The sequence below is a fragment of the Rhinopithecus bieti genome, unplaced genomic scaffold, assembly GCF_001698545.2.
Source record: "Rhinopithecus bieti isolate Rb0 unplaced genomic scaffold, ASM169854v2 scaffold_5750, whole genome shotgun sequence".
NCBI lineage: Eukaryota > Metazoa > Chordata > Mammalia > Primates > Cercopithecidae > Rhinopithecus > Rhinopithecus bieti.
This window is the reverse complement of record NW_016805082.1, coordinates 762928-781167: the sequence shown is the minus strand read 5'-3', so window position 1 is coordinate 781167 and position 18240 is coordinate 762928. Positions and strand designations below refer to the sequence as shown.

The 18240-nt window shown below is 43.7% G+C and overlaps 1 protein-coding gene and 1 pseudogene across 1 annotated transcript in view; one reads left to right on the top strand and one right to left on the bottom strand.

Annotated features, from left to right (window-relative positions):
* Nucleotides 1-10543, bottom strand: part of NFRKB (nuclear factor related to kappaB binding protein) — a 34206-nt gene extending 23663 nt beyond the window's left edge. Inside the window, 5 exon segments of the mRNA XM_017871161.1 lie at nucleotides 697-824; nucleotides 3275-3476; nucleotides 7704-7877; nucleotides 9331-9410; nucleotides 10460-10543. Of these exon segments, the coding sequence (XP_017726650.1) occupies nucleotides 697-824; nucleotides 3275-3476; nucleotides 7704-7877 (504 nt within the window). The 5' untranslated portion in view covers nucleotides 9331-9410; nucleotides 10460-10543.
* A 4853-nt stretch (nucleotides 10544-15396) lies between these two features.
* LOC108529081 (40S ribosomal protein S24 pseudogene) lies at nucleotides 15397-15717 on the top strand (annotated as a pseudogene).
* The last annotated feature ends 2523 nt before the right edge of the window (nucleotides 15718-18240 follow it).

Below are 18240 nucleotides of genomic sequence, written 5' to 3'. Positions count from 1 at the left end.
CCGGATCTCAGCTCACTGCAAGCTCCGCCTCCCGGGTTCACGCCATTCTCCTGCCTCAGCCTCCCGAGTAGCTGGGACTACAGGCGCCCGCCTCGTCGCCTGGCTAGTTTTTTGTATTTTTAGTAGAGACGGGGTTTCACCATGTTAGCCAGGATGGTCTTGATCTCCTGACCTCGTGATCCACCCGTCTCGGCCTCCCAACGTGCTGGGATTACAGGCTTGAGCCACCGCGCCCGGCCCGACACTCAAGTATTTCTATACCAAAGCGTGAAGGATGACTTAAAACCCAAACAACTTTGCCTCTAAGAATTTCCGGCGGCCACTGGACCTACTATGCTACCATCCATCACAGCATTCAGAGGCCCGTGCACACCTTCATATCCATTCTAAGGAATCCTGGTTTCCCTTAATAACCCATGATGCATCCAAAATCCATCTGTTTATCTTGGCAAACACTGAAGCTACTATAATTTCGTCAATTTTAAGAAGCACTTTTTTTATGTTTTAACATCTCTGAAATCAGGACACATTTGAAGTTTATCATAAGAAAGGATGGCATAGCTTAACTGTGTCACAGATTAATCGGTAGCATTTTTTTCTTAGTGGCAACTTTTGCGTTTTGCACCTGAAATGCTTCTTGAAGTCATGATACCTGTGACCGCCCACATTTTATATCCAGTTCCCAGCACTACTTACACTCCGGGAAGCAAGAATTTGCTTCAGCAGCCGATGGAAATACTGCTGCTGGGAGTTGAGGTAGCGCTTGTACTGTGACTTGAAGCATAGCTGCCGGTACTTGACCACCTCGGGGTTAAAGTGTCCATCTTAAAAAAATAAAGGTATATATATACACATCAGTCAACAAATATACATCATCAGTCAACAAATGTATTGAATGAGTGCTTAACATGGTAAACTCTTTACCATAAAACTTAAGGGAAAAGTGAACATCTAAGAGAATCAGGAAACAGAACCAAAAGTAAAAGTGTGCTGAGAAGCAATGACAGCTCATTTAAGGCTGATGACCATCATAGCCACAGTAATACAACTGTCTTCAGCAACACTAGAACTGATACGTGGCATGAGTCAGAGTGGAACACGCACGAAGTCCTGCCTTGACATTCCTCACTTGTATCCTTACCAGACTACCATACTGTTTTGGGGGAAACATGCCAGCACAAGAGACAGTGCTACCATTATGGAAGGTCACTTACAGAGCCCCTCTAAAGCCAAGCGGGTCTCCCTGACTTCTGCTCTACCAGAGGAGACAGTGCACCCTCAGCTGTAGTGAAACAGATCTCTGACAACCATAGAGGGCAATTCCTTTTTACACTAGTCACCCACCAAAGGTGGGAATGTTCATTTTAAAGCCTTAAAACAATGAGATTTCAGATGATAAGCCTGCTCTCTCTGGTCATTAGCAGCTGTCAGGTTGTCGAGTTTAACAGAATTCAAGATGTGCTGCCCATTCAGGGCCTTGTGTCAGAACACAGTCACCCTGGAAAGGAAGGGGAGGAGGCTTCCTTGGCTCCTCTCCATGGTACAGAAAGTAAACTGTAACTTAAACAGTGGTCCAAACCATTCTGCAACCCCCAACATAATAACTGATGCAGTTGAGAATCACCCATGGAAGCAAAAACCACTGGGTAAAACAAAGGCTTTTGGAAAATGAGACTATCACATGATCCATGATCCTGAAGTATCATCCCACAGTGCTTCTTTATGATAAAGGAAAAAAAGTACCCTTACAAACAAGAGGTATGGCAGACACTACTTAACCAAGTGATCAAATGTGGCTTTACCACAATGGAAAAACGGACACCATGTGCCTCCTGAGGTGATACAATGGGAAAGACCACATTTCCTGTATCGTATTCTTGCCGAAAGCCCTTAGCCCAATCTAATCAAAAGAAAACAAAATGACAAACTCCCAGGAAGCAGGACATTTTATAATTTAAGTGTCCTGGCTCTTCAAAATGTCAGTGTACTGAAAGACAAAAACAAAAGGGGCAAAGGGCCCTAGATTCAAAAAGCTAGAGACATAAGGCCCAAGCACAATGCATGAACCCTGAACAGATCCTGGATTTACACAGCCACTCTAAAGGACACTGCAGGAACAACTAAGAAAATTTGAACATGAAGGCCGGGCGCAGTGGCTCATGGGTATAATCCCAGCACTTTGGGAGGCCAAGGCTGGCGGATCATGAGGTCAGGAGATCAAGACCATCTTGGCTAACACAGTGAAACCCCGTCTCTACTAAAAACACAAAAAATTAGCCAGGCCTGGTGGCGGGCCCCTGTAGTCCCAGCTACTCGGAAGGCTGAGGCAGGAGAATGGCATGAAACCAGGAGGTGGAGCTTGCAGTGAGCTAAGATTGCGCCACTGCACTCCAGCCTGGGCGACAGAGCGAGACTGTCCCCCCCCAAAAAAAAGAAGAAGAAAATTTTAACATGAAACAGCCTATGATATTATCTGCTCAATGTAAATTCCTTGTGTGTGGTAACAGGGCTGTCATGATATGGGAGAGTGTCTGTTAAGAGACATGGACATGCTTAAGTGCTTGGTAGTGAACTGTCATATTTTCTGCAGCAAAAAGTGTATGTACCTAAACACACACACACAAACCTTGATACGTGCAATAAAGCAAATGGCAAGCTGTTTTTAAAAATTTTTAAAGACCAGGCATGAAGGCACCTCTAGTATGCTGGAAATTTTTTTTTTTTATGTAGATGCTGGTTACACAGCTGAGATCATATTATGTATTTTCTATATATAAGCCAATAAATTTTATTTTATTTTATTTTATTTTATTTTTGAGACAGAGTCTCGCTCTGTCGCCTGGGCTGGAGTGCAGTGGCCGGATCTCAGCTCGCTGCAAGCTCCGCCTCCCGGGTTTACGCCATTCTCCTGCCTCAGCCTCCCGAGTAGCTGGGACTACAGGCACCCGCCACCTCGCCCGGCTAGTTTTTTGTATTTTTTAGTAGAGACGGGGTTTCACCATGTTAGCCAGGATGGTCTCGATCTCCTGACCTCGTGATCCGCCCGTCTCGGCCTCCCAAAGTGCTGGGATTACAGGCTTGAGCCACCACGCCCGGCCTAATTTTATTTTTTAAAACACAGCCTAGACAGCAAAGTGTTACACAAAACCGCTCTCTGCCGGCTCAGTATCTGTACATGAAGATAAAGAGAAGAAAAGGAAGAAAGGAACACCCACATAAGTGAATGTGTGCCCATCTACCACTCCCCTCAAAGAAAGAATACTGAGCTACAAACCTCGGAAAAGCTTCTGGGCAATGTGCAGAGGATTTCCAAAGCGGAAGTTCTCCCCACTGAACAGGGCTAAGATGAGTTCATTCTGCTGCTCAGCACTGTCTTCAGGAAACTGAGGCAGAAACTGCTGGAGGTGTTCACGTTGAGAATCACTTAACACTTCCTGCCATGTTGAGAGGCTGACAACATCAAAGAAGATCTCAGGCTAGAAGAAATAGGAAAGGTAAACAAAAGTAACATAAATTTTTAAGTTTTTTGTATGTGTGTGCACACAAAACATTACATAATACACGTAAGATTTACCAATTTAACCATTTTTAAGTGTAGACTTCAGTGGCGTTGCATTCACATTTGCCGTGCAACTATCACTACCAACTTTTCATGTTTTGTTTTGTTTTTTTTTGAGACTGAATTTTGCTCTTGTTGCCCAGGCTGGAGTGCAACAGTATGATCTTGGCTCACTGCAACCTCTGCCTCCCAGGCTCAAGCGATTCTCCTACCTCACCCTGCCGAGTAGCTGGGATTACAGGTGTGCACCACCATGCCTGGCTATTTTTTGTATTTTTAGTAGAGATAAGGTTTCACCATGTTGACCAGGCTGGTCTCGAACTCCTGACCTAAGGTGATATGCCTGCCTCGGCCTCCCAAAGTGCTGGGATTACAGGCGTGAGCCACCGTGCCTGGCCTACATTTTTAAAAATAAATTCAAATTCCAATGATCTGAGATGAAAGACTACATATGAGCCACAGTCTTGTATCAACAGTAAATAATAATCCAGAGAAAAATGATTTTAGTAGAGAATCCCACTTGGAAGCCACCTCTGCCAACGAGGGTATGAGGGTGGACATCTGAATTCAGCTTCAACTGAGTGGCAGGAAACGTTTAACATGAAAGGAATGAACTTGAGGAACTGAAGTCACTAGCTAAGAGTGAGAAGAAATAGGACAGAGTTCATTTTCAACTCACGAGTTATATGCTGGATACCTTCCATGAGCACAATACTAATTTGGCCTGGCATATATATGGTCTGAGGTGGGGAACAATTAAATATGCAGTTACAATGTAGTTAAAGAAGCGCTGATGTGTATGGAAGCAAACACCCCACATTTACAATGTCAGAGAACGCTCACCAAAAAGCAGTTGTTGAAGACAGGAGAGGGACAAGGAAAGAGAAAAAAAGATGGTCGGGGAGAGGGTTAGAAATCCACAAAGCAGCACCATACAAACAAAAACACAATTAACACAAAAGAAAGGATAGCAGTTACCTGTGGGGGAATGGAGAGGGATAAGACAGTGTGCGTGGTGGCGGGTTTCAGTGGTCTCGGTAGTCCTCCTACCCTAACTGAAGGCTATACCCATGTTCTATTATTGTTTTACCTGTGTGTATATATATGCATTTTATAGACTCTTCTGTGTGATACATTTCACTTTTTTTTTTTTAAAGAGTTCAGGCAATATTTGGCTAGAGCAAGAACAGGGAGGGAGGTGGAGGCAGCAGACAGCAAAAAGATGCAAAGGACGGCAAGCATTTCAGGTAGTTGTGACTTTATCCTTAAGGACAATGGAGACCCACCAAAGGGTTTCAGCAGGAAACAATCCAGAAATCCAACCACCTACTCCAGGCATCTTTGCATGAATGTATCAAAAGCACCTCAGTCCCAAGGCCCAGGATTTTCCCCTGCAAGCCTATTTTTGCCTACCATTTTATTCCTAGCATCTAACTCAGTGTCTGGCATAGAGGTGCCTAATGGAACAAGTGTTTGCTGACTACATGAGTAACATAAAGGGATTGTCCTGAACGAGTATGCCAAGAAAACAAGGATGGGAAGTATGTGCACCAACTGCAGTACAGTTGTCAGTAGCTGGGAGAGAGGATCAGACAACAGCACACGGGTGGCTTTCATTTTATCCATAGCGCTTGACATACTACCAAAGAAGAATGTAAAACAAAAAACTAGGCCGGGCGCGGTGGCTCACGCCTGTAATCCCAGCACTTTGGGAGGCCGAGGCGGGCGGATCACGAGGTCAGGAGACCGAGACCATCCTGGCCATCACGGTGAAACCCCGTCTCTACTAAAACTACAAAAAACTAGCCGGGCGAGGTGGTGGGCGCCTGTAGTCCCAGCTACCCGGGAGGCTGAGGCAGGAGAATGGCGTGAACCCGGGAGGTGGAGCTTGCAGTGAGCTGAGATCCGGCCACAGCACTCCAGCCCGGGTGACAGAGCGAGACTCCGTCTCAAAAAAAAAAAAAAAAAAAAAAAAAAAAAAAAAAAAAAAAAAAAAAAACTAAATTATCTCTTAAAACTGGGTGATGTACAGATGACTGTTTGCTGTATCATGCTCCACACCTGTACGTTCAAAATATGGAAAACAAAAAAAATACGTAATTAAATGAATGTTTTCACGTACATAGTGGCTTGCAAATAATAAGCACTTAATAAACAGTAGCCACCTTAATGATGATGATGACACATCTTGCCTGTGAAAGCGGACAAAAACAAGCTGGCATCCCACCCCAAGGCATATACTATTACTGAGTAGCGGGTTACCTTATGGATACAGAAAATACGTGTAGATTTTGCTTAATGCTCCACGACCACGACATGGTAACCATTTTAAACACATATATAATTCTGCTTTTAAAATACACCTTTTAAAAATGTTTGTTTTCTATTAGTAAGCGGTCTTATTGACATAACTGAACATAACCATGTATAATATTTATTCGTTTCCCACTGAAAGGCTTCCCAGTGGAACTATTTTCAGTAGAATATAGATCCAGGCATTAAGCATTTCCAGTGATGTTCTACGGTTGAAAAGGTAGTGGTGACCAGAACCAGAGGCCTTGTCCGTGCTTGCAATGGGACTCAGTATTATCCTGCTGGGCAAAAGAAACGCTAAGAGATACAATCGTGCCATGACTGAAAAAAGCCAGCAGCACAAAAGATGCCAGATAGCCCACAGGTTGAAAATCAGAGCAAACGACACTACGTCTCCCATGTACCAATATGCTCTGAATCTAAAATAAGTCCGGGCAGCAAACTAAGAATGACAGTCTATTTCCTATGGTTTATTAAGTTTGGGCCCTGCAGATAAGACTGCCAGAAAAGCAGCTATAGTTTAAGTGGTCCGGACATTTCTCATCTGAACATAAACAACGATCAGCTCATTCAGATTGCTGGGTCCCTACTCAGTTGTTGGAATGAGGGCAAGCATGGGGCAATCCAGGCCAGACAAAAGGAGTGAACTGGGGTGAATGACACCAGGCTGTGATGGATTCCCTGAGTCACCAGGACCCTCAGGGGCTTAAGGCCCTACACAGAAATTCCATTGCTAGCCTTAGCACCATTAGCACCACTGCAGCGGCCTCCATGGTACTCCACTGCCAATCAATCTGTAACCACACTGTACATCCTCTTAGTGACTACATTTTTAGACCACACATCAAATTATTAATGTAAACCAAACTAGTACATTTAGTGATAAACATATACTTCATAAATATCAGGGAATGAAAGCGTCTCAAATAGTTGAAAAGAACCAAACGAATAAAGGAGATTACCTCTAAGTTTACAACAAAAACATTTAAAATACTGCAACTGTTAACTAACAGATTTACTAACACAGTAAGACACTGCGTCATAGAGGAATTAACTGCCAAATATTTCACAGTGAAGATTGTACTCACAACAATCTTCTGGTTTTAGTAGAAAAGACACCCACTGACTATTTTTTCATATTTGTTTCCCATAATTTCTACTTTTTTTTTCTATTTTTAATTATTATTTTAACAGTATTGGGGGAACGGGTGGTGTCTGGTTGCACGGGTAAATTCTTTAGTGGTGATTTCTGAGATTCTGGTGCGCCCATCACCCAAGCAGTGTACACTGCACCCAACGTGTAGTCTTTTACCCCTCACACCACTCCCATCCTTCCCCGCAAGTCCCCAGAGTCCATTATCATTCTCACGCCTTTGTGTCCTCAAAGCTTAGCTGCCACTTATAAGTGAGAACGATGTTTGGTTTTCCATTCCCAAGTTACTTCACTTAGAATAATGACCTCCATTTCCATCCAGTTTGCTGCAAATGCCATTATTTCATTCCTTTTTATGGCTGAGTAGTATTCCATGGTTAAAATATACAACCTTTTTTAATGGATGAAAATTATCTTGTTAAAAATAGAGCTTATATCACGTTATCAAGTTATTTTGACATATTATTAAAGATACAGAATGCAGCTTGTTTTCTTCCTTAATCAGATATTAAATAGACTCTAAACTTTAAAAAAAGATAAGAGATCAGGCTGCCTGCAATGTAGAAAATGAACAAAAGGGAGCACAAAAGACTGGAAATGTAGAGTGGAAAAGGTTTCCCATAACTGTTACAAGGAAGCTGACAGAGAGGAAAAGGTCGCAACCATGTTACTACTCACATCCTCCAGAAGGTCCTCAGGCAGACTAACTCTGGTGCCTCCCAGGAGGCAATCCTCCATGATGCGTGTGCCATGGCCATCTCCACACGGACCAAGTTCCAGAGGATCTGTCAGCATATGGTCTAAGGAATCCATTGTTACTTCTCCACAGGTACTCTGGACAAAGACATGCATCTTGAGACAGAAAGGCAGAAATTCCAGGGATCTAGCTGATGCTAACATTCCTCCAGAAAAACATTCAGCCTCCAGCCAGTTCTTACACCTTATCCTTGCACCCTAATTACAGCTAAACAGCTCTTCTCCCTCCCTTTCACCACAGCATTCTCACTGGAATTTTCAAGTTTTATCTGGAAGAGTTCTTTTCTCAGAATGCTCCTACAGTAACTCCTAAATTCATACATTTCATATGCCTTCACTTACAGATGAGTAAAATGAGACTGAGATTAAATGATAAACAGATCACAATCTATAATTTACACTTCCCAGACCAATAATCACTCTCCCACAATGTAATTCTTTAACAACTGTTTTTTAGCAATTAATTCTTTGTTGTTGGCTGGGTGCAGTAACTCACACCTACAGTCCCAGTACTTTGGGAGGTTGAGGCGGGCAGTCCCCTTGCGTCCAGGAGTTTGAGACCAGCCTAGGGAACACGGCAAAACCCCTTCTCTACAAAAAACAAAAATAAATCAGCCAGGCGTGGGGGCACACGTCTGTAGTCCCAGCTACTCGGGAGGCTGAGGTGGGAAGATCGCTTGAACATGAGAGGGAGAGGGCGCAATGAGCCGTGACCACACTCCAGCCTGGGCAACAGAGACCCTGTCTCAAAAAGAAAAAAAAGAAAAAGAAAGAATATTTCTTTCTTTCTTTATTTGTTGTGCTTTCACAGAAGAAAATTTGCTGAGAATCAACCTACACTAGTAAAACGCAAATGCTAACGGTCACGCTATGAGGGCCCATCAAACGCCAGGCCTTTCACAGATCTCGTTTAATTCCTACAACTGTGCGAAGCAGGGTCATGGGTTTTTACAGCAGAATTAAAACGGAAAATCAGAGTAGGTCAGTAACGTGCCCAACCCCAGAGGCAGTACTGAAATTCAGGTCCGCCTGCCTGCAAACCCATGTGCTTAATGCTACACACAACACCTCTTGTATAACCTCACAATATTTAAATAACGAAAAGGAAGCTTACTGATATGACTTTATTAGTCCACATAAATGCCTGAGGTTCCACACACCTGACCATAACAACCAGTAAAGTCAACGGCCAATCTGCCTTTAGGTAGTCCATCTGATCCGTATAATCATGTAAATTAATGCTACTTTTCTCCTTCCTGTAATAACTGAACACTGCTGAACACCTTTAGAAAACTACATATTACAACATTTTGGACTGACGGCTGGGATTAGGTGTCAAGTTGACAGCACAGGACTGCACAATGCTAACAGGACCACAGGGAGCTTCAACTCAATCACTCTGCTAACATTCACTCAATCCATCCTTTCCAGCTCCTACTTCTACGAAGTGGGCTAAAAAACACACTAAAATGAAAAGAAAAAAGGATGTTAACAGTCAAAACACCAGAATTCCAGCCAAGGTCTGCCAGTAACATTCCACAAATCTTACCAAGCTAGGTGTCAATTTCCTTATTTGATGAAGGGAAGCTGGTCCGGGTCCTCCCTCCCGTTATTTCCAACGCTGAAATCCTGCAATGAATAATCTCCAGATGAGTGACAGTGTGAATTACATAATACAGGTACTTTTCTTTCCCAAAATTCTCAAATGACAACAGATCTATAATAACTACATGTAAAGTGAAGCACGTTCCACTAAATTATTTCAAGTTCCCTTGAAGAGATTTCAGATCCATGTAAAGATACAGCAAAAACTTCAGTGTTGGGTCAAGGCAGGTGGGTGGTCCCCAAGCAACTCTGCCCCATCATTGCCCCTTCAGCACATGGTGAAATGACATCCTGACCATGCCTGTGCCTAAATAAGTGAAGCGGGTGAGACGGCACATAGTATCTGAGTTTAACGAAACTTCAAAATAGAAAAAAAAAATTGCAGAAGCAACCTGATGCTCAGAATAAAACAGAACTGGCATAGAACAGACTATCAGCTGCAAAGTCAGTGTCCTACCTGCCTCTTGGGAGGTCTATCTCTATACAACTTGCTCACAAGTTTCTTCAAAGACGGTGCATGTCCAGCTAAATTTTATCTAGTCCAGTGACAACCTTTGCACTGCCACTATTCTGAACAGAATCTCAAAATACCAAAAGCAGGCAGCTGCCAGGGAGTTGGACCCCGGAAGCCCAGGATTTCCAGGTCTTGGTGCGTTCTGAACCTCTTCACTAGACCAGGAAGGCCTGTCGGCCTTTCATCACTGGCTTTTCCTCAGCACCTGGTCTAACTTTCCCCGCTGGACCCTCCCCAATGCAGAAGCTAAACCCTCGGGTCCTTCCGGAGCAACAGCCGGCTCCAAACCCGTCAACTCCGCAGCAAATCCCGCTCCGGTGCCAGCCCGGCTGGCCCAAGGCCGGGGTCCAATCCTCAGACCTGCACGACTCGGCCCCGCCCCTCCCCCACGCGTGCCTAACCCTAACCCCCAGCCTCACGCGTCGCACCGCTCCCCACGCCCCGCTCCGGCTCCCCACGCCCACAGGGGCAGCGACCTCGCGGACCCAGCCGCCTGCTCCTGCTCCCACCACTCCCCTGCGACACTTTAACCCTTTCGCCGCCCCTTGCCCGCCCTCACCTGAACCGCAGGCGCCGGTCCCCTAACCCGCAGCCCTTCTCCGGCCGCGGGCTCCCGGACGCGCTCGCTCCCGCAAGGAGTCTGAGTGCGCGCACGCTCTGGGCCTGAGCGGCGGAAGGGGCGGGGCAGCGCGGGGCGGGGCCTGGAGGGTGCCGGGGCGGGGTCACAGCGGGCGGGGCCTGAAGCGGGGCGACTGACACGACGGTCGGCGAAGGTGCCTGCGCGCGGCTGTGCCCGGGAATGCAGGTTCCAGCCCGCTTGCGCGTCTCACCTGATGTAGGAGCTTCCAGAGGCCCCAGACAGTGCCTGTGTTTGTCTGACCGCGAATCAAAGTTCCATAGCTCATGAGCGAAGGCACGTCTTTTAGCTGACGTTTGCAGAGAGCATACCCTGCCCCAGGCCCTATGCTAAGCACTTCTTACCCACCGTCTTTGCGCTGCAGCCCTGTGAGCGATGCACTATTAGTGCCTATTTTACAGTTGAGGACATGAGTAGAACGCGACCTCAGCCTGTGCCTCTGAGTTCCTTCATTCCTCCTTCCCGTCCCCGGGCCCTCGATGTCCAGAAAGAAAGTAAACACATCGAAGGATCACATTTTAAGTTAAACTCCATCATGTTCCTCTTGTTAGATATCAAGGACCCTTTCCTCTTATTCACTGGGTTTTGCTTAGTACGGCTTCACACTACTTATTCCAGGTACTCCCAGCAGTGGCGCAGAGACCATCCTCAGTTCTCCTTGTGGATGGAACCAGAGAAGCCGGCCGGCCGAGCTAATGTTCTTCCTTTCCTGGAAAAGAATGGTTTCCAAACCACCCAATCTCTGTTCCTCTACTGGCTCCACAAATGCCCTAAGTTCCTGTTACACTGTTGAGAGGCTCTTGAATTAGAAACGATCAAGTATAAATGGCAGTGGAATATCACTCCATAGTTGTCACCGATATTTCCCTTACGTTGCGATTGTGACAAGACCAGAAAGAGAAAAAGAATAAAAACAATGTAAACTATAATTTTTGATTGACTTTGTTTTTTAGAGCAGTTAAAAGTTAACAACAAAATTGAGCAGAAAGATCAGAGATTTTCCAAATACTCCCCGCCCCACCTCCCCACATGCATCGCCTTCCTTTTAATCAACATCCCCTACCAGAGTGGTACATTTCTTAGAACTGATGAACCCTGCCCAGCCTGGTGGCTCACGCCTGTAATCCCAACACTTTGGGAGGCCGAGGCGGGTGGATCCCGAGGTCAGGAGATCGAGACCATCCTGGCCAACATGGTGAAACCCCGTCTCTACTAAAAATACAAAAATTAGCTGGGTGTGGTGGCGGGCGCCTATTAGTCCTAGCTACTCGGGAGGCTGAGGCAGGAGAATTGCTTGAACCTGGGAGGCAGAGGTTGCAGTGAGCCGAGATTACGCCATTGCACTCCAGCCTGGCGACAGAGTGAGACTCCGTTTCAAACAAACAAAAGAACTGATGAACCTACATTGATACATCATTACCCACCATCACAGTATAATGCAGAGTAATTTCTCTGTCTTAAAAATCATCTGTGCTCTGCATATTCATCTCTCCTTCTCCTCTATCCCTGGCAACCGCTGATCTTTTTGTCTCCATAGTTTTGCCTTTTTCCAGAATGTCATCTAGTTGGAATTACATAGTATGTAGCCGTTTCAGATTGGCTTCTTTCTCGTAGTAACAGGCATTGAAGTTTTCTCCATGTCTTTTCATGACTTGATAGCTCCTATTTCTTTTTAGTGCTGAATAATATCCCATTCCATTGTGGTAGTCCAATAGATATGCCACAGTTTTATCTATTCGCTTAGTGAAGGACGTCTTCATTGTTTCCAGGTTTTGGCAATTATGAATCAAGCCAATTGCCAAATTACCTTCCAAAGCAGCTATACCATTTTGCATTCACACCAGCAGTGAATGAGAGTTCCTGTTGCTTCTCATTCTCACTGGCACTTGGTATTGTCAGTATTCTGAATTTTGCCCATTCCAATAGCTCCATAGTGGTGTCTCGTATTCTTTTTTGTTTTTAATTTTTATTTTTTGTAGAGACGGGGTTTCGCCATGTTGCCCAGGCTGGTCCCTAACTCCTGGGCTCAAGCAATCCACCCACCCCACCCTCCCAAAGTGCTGGGATTACAGGCATGAGCCACTGCACCTGGCCTCATGTTGTTTTAATTTGCATTTCCCTGATGTAGAGCCTCTTTCACATACTTCTTTACCATCTTTATGTATTTTTTACTGAGATGTCTCTTAAGGACTTTGGCCCATTTTTTAGTTTTCTTATTGTTGAGTTTTCATTGTTCTTTGTATATTTTAGATAACAGTCCTTTATCAGGTATGTCTTTTACAAGTATTTTCTCCCAGTCTGTGGCTTATCTTTCCATTCTCCAGTCTCTCTCAGGGCAGAAATTTTAAAGTTTAATGAATTCCAGGCTACCAATTATTTCTTCGTGCCTTTGGTGTTATATCTAAAAAGTCATCACAAGACCCAAAGTCATCTAGGTTGCCTCCCATGTTATGTTATCTGCTAGTTTTATAGTTTTGCATTTTACATTTAGGCCTATAATCCATTTTGAGTTACTTTTTGTGAAGAGTGTAAGGTCCAGGTCTAGATTCATTTTTTTTGCGTGTGGATCCCCATATGTTCCAGCACTTTTTTTTTTTTTTTTTTTTTTTTTTTTGAGACAGGATCTTACTCTGTCACCAGGGCTGCAGTGCAGTGGTGTGATCTCAGCTCAGCTCACTGCACCCTCTGCCTCCCAGGCTGCTGAAGCAATCCTCCTGCCTCCACCTTCCAGGTAGCTGGGACTATAGGCATGCGCCACCATGCACAGCTAATTTTGAGGTGTTTTTTTGTTTGTTTTGTAGAGATGGGGTTTTGCCACATGGCCCAAGCTGATTGCAAACTCCTGGACTCCAGTAATCTACCCACCTTGACCTCCCAAAGTGCTGGGATCACAGGCATGAGCCACTACGCCTGGCCTCCAGCACCATTTCCTCTTCTTGAAAAGACTATCGTTTCTACATTGCCTTTCCTCCTTTGTCAAAAATCACTTGACTGTATTCATCTGGGTCCGCTACTGGGCTCTCTATACTCTTGCATTGTTCCACTTGTCTTTCACCAGTACCACATTGTCTTGATTACTGTAGCTTTATATTAAGTCTTGAAGTCCGGCACTGCGGTCTTCCAACTTTGTTGTTCTCCTTTAATAATGTGTTGGCTATTTAGGGTCTTTTGCCTCTCCATATAAACTCTAAAGTCAGTCTGTTGATATCCACTAAGTAACTTGCTGGGATTTTGATTGGGATTACATTGAATCTGTAGATTAAATTGGGAAAACCTGACATCCGGACAATATTAAGTCCTCTTATCCATGAATACTTTCATTTATTTAGTTCTTCATTGATTTCTTTCAACAGATTTGTAGTTTTCACCATATAGATATTGTGCATATTTTGTTAGATGTATACCTAAGTATTTCATTTTTGGGTGTGCTAATGTGAATGGTATCGTGTCTTTCCTTTCAATTTCCACTTGTCCATTGCTGGTATATGGAATGTGATTGACTTCTTAAAATTAACTTTGTACCCTGCAACCTTGCTATAATTGCCTATTAGTTCCAGGATTTTTTTTTTATTCTTGGCCGGGCGTGGTGGCTCACACCTGTAATCCCAGCACGTTGGGAGGCCAAGGCGGGTGGGTCACTGGAGGTCAGGAGTTCAAGACCAGCGTGGCTAACATGGTGAAACCCTGTCTTTACTAAAAATACAAAAATTAGCCAGGCATGGTGGCGGGGCCTGTAATCGCAGTTACTTGGGAGGCTGAGGTAGGAGAATTACTTGAATCCAGGAGGCAGAGCTTTCTGTGAGCCAAGATCACACTATTGCATTCCAGCCTGGGCAACAGAACAAGACTCTGTCTCAAAAAATTAAATTAACCTTACACCCTGCAACCTTGCTATAATTGCTTATTAGTTCAGTTTTTTTATTTTTAAATCTTTTGGATTTTTGTCACCTGTGAACAGAGACAGTTTTATTTTTTCTTGCCAATCTGTATGCCTGTGTATTTTTTTTGTGTGTCTCATTGCATTAGCTAGGACTACCAGTACTATGGTAAAAAGCAGTGGTGAGAAGGAACATCTTTGCCTGGTTCCTGATATTAGCAGGAAAGCTTTGAATTTCTCACCATTAAGTATGATGTTTGTTGTAGGGTTTTGTGGATCTTCTTTATCAAGTAGAAAAGTGCCCTTCTATTACTAGTTTAAGAGTTTTTATCATAGGTGGGTTTCAGAGTTTTGTCAAATGTTTTTCTGTGTCCATTGATATGATCATGAGGTATTCTTAGCCTGTTTGTATGATGTTTTACATTAAATTGTTTTCAAATGTTGAACCAGCCTTGCATACCTGGGATAAATCCCACATGGTTGTGGTGTATAATTGTTTTTTTGTTTTTTTGTTTTTTTTTTTTTGAGGCGGAGTCTCACTCTGTCTCCCAGGCTGGAGTGCAGTGGCCAGATCTCAGCTCACTGCAAGCTCCGCCTCCTGGGTTTACGCCATTCTCCTGCCTCAGCCTCCCGAGTAGCTGGGACTACAGGCGCCCGCCACCTCGCCCGGCTAGTTTTGTATTTTAGTAGAGACGGGGTTTCACTGTGTTAGCCAGGATGGTCTCAATCTCCTGACCTCGTGATCCGCCCGTCTCGGCCTCCCAAAGTGCTGGGATTACAGGCTTGAGCCACCGCGCCCAGCCGGTGTATAATTGTTTTTATACATTGCTGAGGGCTTTTGCATCAGTGTTCTTGAGCTATATAGGTCTGTATTTTTTCTTGTAATGTCTTTGTCCGATTTTAGTATTAGGGTGATGCTGCCCTCACAGAATGAGTTAAGATCCTCTTTTCCTCCCTGGCTGTCTGAGGATAGACCGCCATCATGAACGACACAGTAACTGCTCAAACTAGAAAGTTCATGACCAACCGACTACTACAGAGGAAACAAATGCTCATTGATATCCTTCACCCCAGGAAGGCAACAGCGCCTAAGACAGAAATTCGGGAGAAACTAGCCAAAATGTGCAAGACCACACCAGATGTCATCTCTGTATTTGGATTCCGAATTCATTTTGGTGGTGGCAAGACAACTGGCTTTGGCATGCTTTATGATTCCTTGGATTATGCAAAGAAAAATGAACTCAAACATAGACTTGCAAGACATGGCCTGTATGAGAAGGAAAAGACCTCGAGAAAGCAATGAAAGGAACACAAGAACAGAGTGAAGGAAGTTAGGGGAATTGCAAAGGCCAATGTTGGTGCTGGCAAAAAGCCGAAGGAGTAAAGGTGCTGCAGTGATGCCATCTGCAGCCACTGGGGATTTTTCACAAGATGAATAAACTAAAACTTTTAAAAGATGTATTCTCTTTGCTTCTATCTTACGAAAAAGATTGGAGATAATTGGTATAATTTCTTCTTTAAGTGTTTGGTAGAATTCACCAGTGAACACATCTGGCCTGGTACTTTGTGTTTTGAAAGGTTAATTATTGATTCAATTTATTTCATATATATATGAAATACATGTGTGTATATATGTATATATGTGTATATATGTATATGTGTATATGTATATATGTGTATATGTACATGTGTATATATGTATATATATGAAATACATATATATATGCCTGTTCAATTGTTTATTTCTCTTCTATGAGTTTTGGCAGACTACATCTTTTAAGAAATTGGTCCATTTCATCTAGGTTGTCAAATTTGCATGCATACAGTTCGAATAGTATTCCTTTATTAGCCTTTTCATGTCCATGGGATCTGTAGTGAAGTCCCCTAATATATATATTTTTTTCTTTTTTGAGATGAAGTCTCACTCTGTCCCCCAGGCTGGAGTGCAGTGGCACAATCTCGGCTCACTACAACTTCTGCCTCTCAGGTTCAAGCAATTCTCCTGCCTCACCCTCCCGAGTAGCTGGGATTACAGGCACCCGCCACCACATCTGGCTTATTTTTGCATTTTTAGTAGAGACAGGGTTTCACTATGTTGGCTAATCTGGTCTCAAACTCCTGACCTCAGGTGATCCACCTGCCTCAGCCTCCCAAAGTGCTAGGATTACAGGGGTGAGCCACTGTGCCTGGCCTATATATTACTGATATTAGTAATTTCAGTCTTTTTTCTTAGCATGGCTGGATACATCAATTTTATTGATCTTCTCAAAGAAGCAGATTTTTGTTTCATTAATTTTCTTTATTGATTTCCTGTTTTCAATTTCATTGATTTCTGCTCTAATTTTTATTTCTTATATTTATTTTGCATTTGTTCTTTTTCTAGTTTCCTAAGGTGGAACTTCAGATGATTGATTTTAGATCATTATTTTGTTTGTTTGTTTATTTATTTATTTATTTATTTATTGAGATGGAGTCTCGCTCAGTCGCCCAGGCTGGAGTGCAGTGACGCCATCTCGGCTCACTGCAAGCTCCGCCTCCCAGGTTCACGTCATTCTCCTGCCTCAGCCTCTCGAGTAGCTGGGACTACAGGCGCCCGCCACCGCACCCGGCTAATTTTTTGTATTTTAGTAGAGACGGGGTTTCACCATGTTAGCCAGGATGGTCTCCATCGCCTGACCTCATGATCCGCCCGCCTCGGCCTCCCAAAGTGCTGGGATTACAGGCGTGAGCCACCGCGCCTGGCCTAGATCATTATTTTCTACCATATGCATTCAATAATAAAATTTCCCTCTCAGTACAACATCCCAAACATTTTTATGTTTCATTCTTATTTAGTTTAAAACAAAAATTCTGGAGGCAAAGTCTCACTCTGTCACCCAGCCTGGAGTACAGTGGCACAATCACAGCTCACTGCAACCTTGACCTCCCAGGCTCAAGCAGTCTTCCCACCTCAGCCTCCCAAGTAGCTGGGACCACTGTGCTCAGCTAATTTTTAAAAATTATTTTTTGTAGAAATGGGGTCTCACTATGTTGCCCATGCTGGTCTCAAATGATCCTCTTGCCTCAGCCACTTAAGAGTGCTGGGATAAGAAGTATGAGCCACTGTGCCTGGCCCACAATATTTTTTAATGTGAGATGTCTTTTTTGGTTCATGTGTTACAAAGAAGTGTCTTTAATCAGCAAGTATTTTGAAAATTTACAGCTGTCTTTTTTATTTCTAGTTTAATACCATTGTGGTATAAGAGCAGACATTGTATGTGTTCTTTTAAGTTTGTTAAGTGTATTTTATGCCCCAGAATGTGTCCTATGCTGGTTAGTGTTCCATATGCTTGATAACAATATGCACTCTATTATTAGAAGAAGTAGTCTATAGATCTTATTTCCCATTGATCTTTGTGTTGAGCATAACCATGTCCTTACTGATTTTCTGCCTGCTCGATCTGTACATTTCTGAGAGATGATTCCACCATTATAGTTGGAGACCAATGACCCTCTGTTTCTCCTTGTACTTCTGTTTTTGCTTTACATGTTTCGATGCTCTGTTGCTAAGCACTTACCCATTCAGGGTTCTTATGTTCTCTTAGAGAACTGATCCCTTTATCATTATATAATGCCTCCACTTTATCCCTGATAACTTTGTCTGAAGTCTGCTGTCTGAAATTAATCTAGCTACTCCCACCTTCTTTGATTAGTGCTAGCATGGTGTATCTTTCTCCATCCATTTGTTTTTAACCTACATGTCATTATATTCAAAGTGGTTTTCTCATAGACAAAGTATAGTTGGGTCTTGTTTCTTGATCCAGCCTGATGATCTCTTTTAACCGGT